Below are 9745 nucleotides of genomic sequence, written 5' to 3'. Positions count from 1 at the left end.
TGATGTCAAAAGAAACCCCCGCGCTTTGTGTGACATTATTGGATTAATTTAGGATTCTGATGGCTGCTTTATGTTTAGCCTAATATATTTCATTGGGCCACTCTGGTTCCGGTCAGACAGTCCTTTGGGCCTGACGTCAGAGTTGACGCTGTGTTTACAGTTCTCCCTGCAGATTAACCCCTAAGGTTTCTGGAATATGTCTCTCTCTCTCTCGCTCTCTCTGTCCTCTATCTCCTTTAAAGGTTGCTTTCATCATAAGCAAGAGCTGAAAAAAGAACACAGCTACATTCCTTGCAGACTGAAAGAGATGCGTTTCCCGGTTGTGCTCTGTCTCTAATGACGCTGGGAGCAGTCTGAACGGATGTCATTAAGATATTTGAAACATTCCAGTGACTATATAGCTATTGTCCCTTGCTTGAGTTCCACCAGAATAGATAGAGGATTATCATGGAGCAGACTGCAGATTCACCTTTTGAAGTCACTATGTTCCTGGTATTGTTAACATCAGATAGTGTAAGAATATAATGTGATGGACTTTGACGATTGTTTTCTCTAAATGACTTAATCATAATCTTTATTTATTAATTGTCAACTTAATTTTATTGGAAATTCTGATTACACTGACACTGTCTTCTTTGCCCCAATAGGACAGAGACCTGAGGCCAGAGGAGATTGATGGTAAATTGTTTTTCATTTATGTTCCTGTGCTTGTCTCTCTGTAGTTGTGTCTCTGGTAGTGGCAGTAGTTTTCAGATTACCGCAGAGTAATCTTTCTCTGTATTCTCTCTGCAGAGTTGCGGGATGCTTTTAAGGAGTTTGATAAGGACAAAGACGGTTTCATCAGCTGTAAAGACCTGGGAAACTGTATGAGAACCATGGGATACATGCCTACTGAAATGGAGTTGATAGAACTGAGCCAACAGATCAACATGAATTGTAAGAGTGTGCCCTAGTCTAGATATTTGCAGTACAGGTACATTACACCATGGTTTGCTAATTCCCTCCCCTAACATCTTCTCTTTCCCTCGTTCATTCTCTTTTTGGGAAGTGGGAGGTCATGTCGACTTTGAGGATTTTGTAGAGTTGATGGGCCCCAAACTTCTCGCTGAAACTGCAGATATGATTGGTGTGAAAGAACTAAGAGATGCCTTCAAAGAGGTGAGAAACTGGATTGCCAGAGAGAGGGAGGAGAGGGTGATTACGGAGAGAAGTAGTTATGTTGCCTGTCTATCTAATATTTCATGATCTGGATTATGAATGTGATCATTTGTTTTTTTCCTCATGAAGTTTGACACCAATGGTGATGGAGCGATAAGCACAGCTGAGCTGAGAGAAGCCATGAGGAAGTTGCTGGGACAACAGGTGAGGTTACAGATTGAAGTCTGTCTGAGTAGCTTAATCGATGTATGCATCACTACTAAAAACGGTTTGTTCCACACACTTATTCCTCCTATGTTACTGGACTGTAGGTTGGCCACAAGGACTTAGAGGATATTCTGAGGGACATCGACTTGAATGGTGATGGGCATGTTGACTTTGAAGGTAAACTGATGCAGGGTTTGTTTATCTATACCAACAGAATAATAAAATCACAGAAAATATTGTAATAGCTAGAGATTTTGCTATTTATGCTGTGTGCAAGCTAGTCTCCAGCTGATGGGACAGGAGTGCTTCATGAACGCTTCATGTTGACTGGTCTTCCTTACTCTTCAATTTCATTATATTTCCTTCCTCTTATCCACTTTCTGGCAAAGCTTCAAATAGATTTGACATTTGCAAACTGTCTGTTTCAACCATGTAAGGAAAGTGTGGTCTCCTCCTGTGTTTTCCTTATGACAGCGAGAACACAATCCCTACAGTGAGGGAAAAAAGTATTTGATTCCCTGCTGATTTTGTACGTTTGCCCACTGACAAAGAAATGATCAGTCTATAATTTTAATGGTAGGTTTATTTGAACAGTGAGAGACAGAATAACAAAAAAATCCAGAAAAACGCATGTCAAAAATGTTATAAATTGATTTGCATTTTAATGAGGGAAATAAGTATTTGACCCCCTCTCAATCAGAAAGATTTCTGGCTCCCAGGTGTCTTTTATACAGGTAACGAGCTGAGATTAGGAGCACACTCTTAAAGGGAGTGCTCCTAATCTCAGTTTGTTACCTGTATAAAAGACACCTGTCACGGTTCTCTAAGACAGAACCCAGAAGCAGACCAGGACACGGTGAGTTGAACGAAGGTGAGGGTTTATTTACAGATTCAAAAGATGCAGAATAATCCAGGAGACGGAGCGGGTGGCGGAGATGAGTAGATGGAGGTGAAGTGGCAGATTAAATGATGGCACGGCAGGGGTTGGGTGAAGGTTCCGGGAGAATGACTGTAGACAGAAAAAACTGAGGTAAGTACAAGGCAGGTCAACAAGGTGCAAAAACAACAAAACTAACGCTAGTACTCAGAGGCTGATACGCTGACAAAACATACTGTTAATGGCTAACGATCCGGCAGGGAATGGATGTCAGGTCAGAGCTTAAGAAGGGGTGATGATCAGGACCAGGTGTGCCGAGGCTGATGAGAAGCAGGTGCGGTTAATCGAGAGATCACCCGCCTAGCAACGTCGCCCGGCAACCGGACAGGGTGCGTTCAGGCACCTACAGGAAACAGGAGATACCGAGCAGAAAAACGGCAACACAGGCAGGAACAGACTCAGGACGCAGGGTTCATGACAGAACCCCCCCTCCGATGAACGCCACCGGGCGGACTACCCGGAGCGCCAGGATGGAGGCGGTAGAAGTCACGAAGGAGGTCAGCATCAAGGATCTGACACCGAGGAATCCAACTCCTCTCCTCAGGACCATACCCCTCCCAGTCCACGAGATACTGGAAACCCCGGCCCCGCCGTCTGGAATCCATGAAGCGGCGCACCGTGTAGACAGGACCTCCTCCGATCATCCGAGGAGGAGGAGGCGGAGGGGGCAACAGAGGGCTGAGGAGAACAGGCTTGAGGCAGGAGACATGGAAGGTGGGATGGACTCTGAGCGTCCTAGGCAACTTGAGTCGAACCACAACCGGATTAATCACTCTCTCCACCACAAACGGACCAATTAACCTCTGCGACAGTTTCCTTGACTCAGTCCGCAGAGGAAGGTCCCGTGTAGCCAACCAGACCCTATCTCCGATGGCATAAGCGGGGGCTGGAATACGGCGACGATTCGCCTGGAGCTGATACCGGTCAGAAACTCGAAGGAGGGCCTTTCTGGCCCGATGCCAGGTCCGATGGAACGACAAATGTGGGCCTGGACAGAGGGAACCGAGAGATCCTTCTCCTGAGAAGGAAACAAGGGGGGTTGGTAGCCATATAGGCACTGGAAGGGAGACATCCCAGTGGCAGAAGTAGGGAGAGTATTGTGGGCATACTCAACCCAAGGCAACAGAGAGACCCAAGAGGTGGGGTTGGAGGAAACAAGGCAGCGCAGCGTGGATTCCATCTTCTGGTTGGCTCTCTCCGCCTGTCCATTGGATTGGGGGTGAAATCCAGATGTGAGACTGACTGTAGCTCCAATGGCCAAACAGAAGGACTTCCAGACAGCAGAGGTGAACTGAGGACCACGGTCGGAAACTATGTCACTGGGCAATCCGTGAACCCTGAAAACCTCCCTAACCAGGATCTTGGACGTCTCAGAGGCAGAGGGAAGCTTGGAGATGGGCACAAAGTGGGCGAACTTGCTGAATCTGTCCACAATAGTCAGAATGACCGTATTCCCCTCAGAAGAGGGCAACCCAGTGACAAAGTCCAGGGCCAGATGTGACCATGGTCGCCGGGGGATAGGTAGGGGGTGAAGAAGTCCAGAGCTGGGCCGATTGGCACTCTTGTTCTGCGCACAAACTGGACAGGCAGCAACAAACCTCTGAGTATCCTCTCCCATGGCAGGCCACCAAAATCGTCTGCGTAGAAGCGCCATCGTCCGAGCCACGCCAGGGTGGCAAGCCATCTTGCTGGCGTGGGACCATTGGAGGACAGCCGAACGGACCGACTCAGGCACAAACAACCGACCGGGTGGACCGTTACCAGGGCCGGGCTGCGTCCGAAGGGCCGCCATAACCTCCTCCTCAATCCTCCACATAACGGCTCCTACGACAAGGTTCCGGGGAAGAATCGTCTCAGTCTTGGCCCCACTCTCCTCCGTCTTGGAGAACATCCGGGACAAGGCGTCCGCCTTGCCGTTCTTAGACCCCGGTCGGAACGTCAAGGAAAAATTAAAGCGTCCAAAAAACAACGACCACCTGGCCTGACGGGAGTTGAGACGTTTAGCCGATTGCACGTAAGCAAGATTATTGTGGTCAGTCCAGACAACAAACGGTTGCTCCGCCCCCTCCAACCAGTGGCGCCACTCCTCCAAGGCAAGTTTCACTGCGAGAAGCTCCCGGTTACCCACATCGTAGTTCCTCTCCGCAGACGAAAGACGACGAGAGTAGTAGGCGCAGGGATGGAGTTTACCGTCAGTGGAGCATCGCTGGGACAGGATGGCGCCAACCCCCACATCAGACGCATCCACCTCAACGACAAACTGACGGGCAGTGTCAGGTTGAGAGAGAATCGGAGCGTTGGTGAATCACCTCTTCAAATCCAGAAATGCTCGGTCCGCCTCAGGATTCCAACTGAAGGTTCTGGTACTAGAAGTCAGGGCAGTTAAAGGAGCGGCCACACGGCTGTAATCACGGATAAATCTACGATAGAAATTCGCAAACCCCAGAAACCTCTGAAGCTGCAATCTCGTACCGGGCTGGGGCCCAATCCAGAACCGCCCTAACCTTCTCTTGGTCCATCCTAATCTCTCCCCTGGAGATGATGTACCCGAGGAAGGATGTAGTGTGGGCGTGAAATTCACACATCTCGGCCTTCACAAACAGGCGATTCTCCAACAATCGTTGCAGAACCTGCTTGACATGCTGGACGTGGCTGGAAGGCTCCTTAGAGAAGATAAGAATGTCATCCAGGTAAACGAACACAAAAAGACCGATCATATCTCTTAGGACGTCATTCACCATACTCTGGAACACTGCTGGAGCATTGGTCAGTCCAAACGGCATCACCTGATACTCGAAATGACCCATCGGTGTATTGAAACCAGTCAACCACTCGTCACCCTCTCTGATCCGGACCAGATGATACGCATTGCGTAGGTCCAGCTTGGTGAACACCGTAGCACCCTGTAAGGAGTCGAAAGCAGAGCTCATCAAGGGCAGGGGATACTTGTTCTTGACCGTGATATCATTCAACCCCCGATAATCAATACAAGGTCGAAGAGAGCCATCCTTCTTACTCACAAAGAAGAATCCTGCCCCCAGGGGTGATGACGAGGGACGAATGAGACCAGCAGCTAGGGACTCCTTTATGTAGGTCTCCAAAGCTTCACGTTCAGGTCGGGAGATGCTGTATAACCGTCCCTTGGGATAGACAGCTCCAGGGAACAGGTTTATGGCACAATCATATGGTCGGTGGGGAGGAAGTGACAGAGCCCTCTGCTTACTGAACACCTCCCCCAAATCGTGATATGTTTCGGGGACCAGGGACAAATCTGGGGGGTTAGCCTCAATGACCTGACTGGGAACAGAATGGGAACAGGCAGTCTTGAGGCAGTTAACATGACAATCAATGCTCCAACTAGTTACCTTGCCAGTCACCCAATCGAACGTGGGATTGTGTTCCTTCAGCCAGGGGTATCCAAGGACCAGAGGAACATGGGGAGAAGGCAGAATGAAGAATGAGATAACCTCAGAATGATTCCCTGACAACAGCATCTTAACCGGTTCCGTCCTCATCGTGATACGTGCCAGACTACTGCCGTTCAGAGTGGTCGCTTCAATGGCTTCCGGTAGTCGCTCCTTGGGAAGCCCCAGCTGTTCCACCACGTCGGCATCAATAAAGCTGCCATCGGCACCTGAATCGATGAAAGCGTTAATCGCTAAACTCTGATTCTTGTTCATGAGGGTAGCCGGGATACGGGGTCTGACAGGGGTATTGAGAGGTTGAAACCGGCTCGCTAAAAGTCCTCCCAAACTTAGCGAGCCGGGCAGTTTGACGGCCGCTGGGAACAAGTGGAGATGTAATGTCCCGAACTACCACAGTAGAGGCAGCGGTTGGTCTCACGTCTATGTTGGCGCTCCTCCTTGGTTAACCCGTGCCTCCCCACTTGCATGGGTTCAGAATCTGGAGCCAGGACCTCTCCACTAATCCCGTGTGGTGGACAATGATCGACGCGTTCTGGTCCACCTCCTGACCCGACTGGGAACCGAGAATCTGATTGATTGGACGGGCCCCATTGCTTCTCCCTCCTTCTCTCTCCAACTCTGTTATCCACCCGAATAGACAAAGCGACCAAACTGTCCAGGTCACTAGGCTCCGGATAGGAGATCAGCTCATCCTTGAGTTGCTCCGACAACCCCTGATAAAAGGCCGCTTGCAGTGACTCTTCATTCCACCCACTCTCCACAGCCAATGTCCTGAATTCTATTACGAAGTCGGCAACTCTGCGAGCTCCTTCCATAAGAAAGGAACGGCATCTTCCCAAATCCCCCTCATATTTATCAGGCGTCGGAACCTTGGGCTCACGGAAGGGCACAGCTCCAGAAGCGGCAGGCGAGATGGGTGAAACCGGTGGTGGATTCTCCACCGGCAAACTGAGCTGAGCCTGGATCTTCGTCAGACTGGTAGAAAAGTTCCGAACTGACAACGCTATCTCCTGTAGCGCCGTGCTATGTTGTCCCAACATCTTCTCCTGATGGGTAATGGCATGGCGAACAGAGTCCAGGTCCGCTGGGTTCATTTCTGGCCGGATCGTTCTGTCACGGTTCTCTAAGACAGAACCCAGAAGCAGACCTGGACACGGTGAGTTGAACGAAGGTGAGGGTTTATTTACAGATTCAAAAGATGCAGAATAATCCAGGAGACGGAGCGGGTGGCGGAGATGAGTAGATGGAGGTGAAGTGGCAGATTAAATGATGGCACGGCAGGGGTTGGGTGAAGGTTCCGGGAGAATGACTGTAGACAGAAAAAACTGAGGTAAGTACAAGGCAGGTCAACAAGGTGCAAAAACAACAAAACTAACGCTAGTACTCAGAGGCTGATACGCTGACAAAACATACTGTTAATGGCTAATGATCCGGCAGGGAATGGATGTCAGGTCAGAGCTTAAGAAGGGGTGATGATCAGGACCAGGTGTGCCGAGGCTGATGAGAAGCAGGTGCCGTTAATCGAGAGATCACCCGCCTAGCAACGTCGCCCGGCAACCGGACAGGGTGCGTTCAGGCACCTACAGGAAACAGGAGATACCGAGCAGAAAAACGGCAACACAGGCAGGAACAGACTCAGGACGCAGGGTTCATGACAACACCTGTCCACAGAAGCAATCAATCAATCAGATTCCAAACTCTCCACCATGGCCAAGACCAAAGAGCTCTCCAAGGATGTCAGGGACAAGATTGTAGACCTACACAAGGCTGGAATGGGCTACAAGACCACCGCCAAGCAGCTTGGTGAGAAGGTGACAACAGTTGGTAGGATTATTTGCAAATGGAAGAAACACAAAATAACTGTCAATCTCCCTCGGCCTGGGGCTCCATGCAAGGTGGAAACATTATGCTTTTGGGGGTGTTTTTCTGCTAAGGGGACAGGACAACTTCACCGCATCAAAGGGACGATGGACAGGGCCATGTACCGTCAAATCTTGGGTGAGAACCTCCTTCCCTCAGCCAGGGCATTGAAAATGGGTTGTGGATGGGTATTCCAGCATGACAATGACCCCAAAACACACGGCCAAGGCAACAAAGGAGTGGCTCAAGAAGAAGCACATTAATGTCCTGGAGTGGCCTAGCCAGTCTCCAGAACTTAATCCCATAGAAAATCTGTGGAGGGAGCTGAAGGTTCGAGTTGTCAAACGTCAGCCTCGAAGCCTTAATGACTTGGAGAAGTTCTGTAAAGAGGAGTGGAACAAAATCCCTCCTGAGATGTGGGCAAACCTGGTGGCCAACTACAAGACACGTCTGACCTCTGTGTTGCCAACAAGGGTTTTGCCACCAAGTACTAAGTCATGTTTTGCAGAGGGGTCAAATACTTATTTCCCTCATTAAAATGCAAATCAATTTATAACATTTATTACATGCGTTTTTCTGGATTTTTTTTTTGTTATTCTGTCTCTCACTGTTCAAATAAACCTACCATTAAAATTATAGACTGATCATTTCTTTGTCAGTGGGCAAACGTACAAAATCAGCAGGGGATCAAATACTTTTTTCCCTCACTGTATACCCCAATCCTTAGACTGGTAAATCCATTATGATACAGTATTCAATATGTATGTCGGCTGTAGACAACTATGGGGCCCCACTGGTCACTGTGACTCAAATATAGACATGTGCAGTAACATATGAAACTGTCCACTTTCACCCATAGTCTGCATGTCCTATGCATATTTTAACACACACACACACACAGACTGAACTTCTAATATTTGACAGATCTTATCGTCTCTTTTCACAGAGTTTGTACGAATGATGTCCCGCTGAGAGGAGGAATGGTCGATATGGCTTCAAGTTATTTATGCTGAATGTGAACCTCTGTCCTTTTGTCATCATCATCGAATGAGCAAAACGGAGGAAACACTAGGACCTCTGAGCTATCTTTTCCTGAGAAAAACTGGAATTAAAGCCCTTACCTCTAAGGAGAAATGGAAGACCACGGTACTCCTCAAAATAGTGTTCTTCCCTAAAAGTCCCACATTCCAACTGAGACAGATTCTACTGTAGCTTACAGACTGACCCGCTAATGGTTTCCACACTATTAACCCTCCACAAACTGTATACACTTGTGTGTAGCCTGCTGTTTAGGCAAGTTTAGTTTCTCAACCTTTAAATGGCAATATTACTTGTGACAACTGATATGTTCTTCAAGTTTGGGTAATAGAGTGAGAAAAGCAGAGAGTGTTATTTGTGTGTATGTGTTTGTCACTGTGATCTTTTGTGAGGTGATCACTGTGTTTACCCAGCACCATAAAAGCACCGGATCCTCTCTAATGCACTGGGTTTATAGGACAAGCAAGAGCTAAGAGGACCTCAGCAAACACGCCAACCCCAGATCTGGAAAATAGTAGCTTTTCTTCACATTTGTGTGCAGTGCACTCATAAAAAACATGATGGTTTATGTGTACAGTATCTTGTCTTTCTGTCTGTGTGTCTGTCTGTTGGTACAGTTTGACAAGAAATTGCGGAGTCCTAGTATGTCATTGTGCTGTTTTTATGCATGCCAGAGACAAACCTTATTTGAAATACAGTATGTATCTGTATGGGTGTGACACAGTAAATGTAATACATTGTCTAATGTATATAGTACAGTCGTGGTCAAAAGTTTTGAGAATGACACAAATAGTAATTTTCACAAAGTCTGCTGCCTCAGTATTGATGATGGCAATTTGCATATACTCCAGAATGTCATGAAGAGTGATCAGATGAATTGCAATTAATTGCAAAGGGCCTCTTTTCCTTGAAAATGAACTTAATCACAAAAAAACATTTCCACTCTTATTTCAGCCCTGCCACAAAAGGACCAGCTGCCATCATGTCAGTGATTATTTCGTTAACACAGGTGAGAGTGTAGACGAGGACAAGGCTGGAGATCACTCTGTCATGCTGATTGAGTTAGAATAACAGACTGGAAGCTTTAAAAGGAGGGTGGTGCTTGAAATCATTGTTCTTC

General features: G+C 47.9%; 1 protein-coding gene across 1 annotated transcript; it reads left to right on the top strand.

The window, feature by feature from the left end:
- The first annotated feature begins 424 nt into the window (after positions 1–424).
- On the top strand, positions 425–9470 carry LOC311141811 (calcium-binding protein 1-like). Its single transcript, XM_084177282.1, has 7 exons — positions 425–513; positions 648–678; positions 793–936; positions 1049–1158; positions 1288–1362; positions 1470–1542; positions 8534–9470. Exons 1-7 carry the CDS (start codon positions 448–450, stop codon positions 8557–8559), a joined length of 525 nt encoding a protein of 174 aa, XP_084033408.1. The 5' UTR covers positions 425–447; the 3' UTR covers positions 8560–9470.
- The last annotated feature ends 275 nt before the right edge of the window (positions 9471–9745 follow it).

The sequence above is a fragment of the Coregonus lavaretus genome, assembly GCF_964263955.1.
Source record: "Coregonus lavaretus genome assembly, chromosome: 14".
NCBI lineage: Eukaryota > Metazoa > Chordata > Actinopteri > Salmoniformes > Salmonidae > Coregonus > Coregonus lavaretus.
The sequence above is the reverse complement of the archived record's forward strand: the minus strand, read 5'-3'. Positions and strand labels throughout refer to the sequence as shown.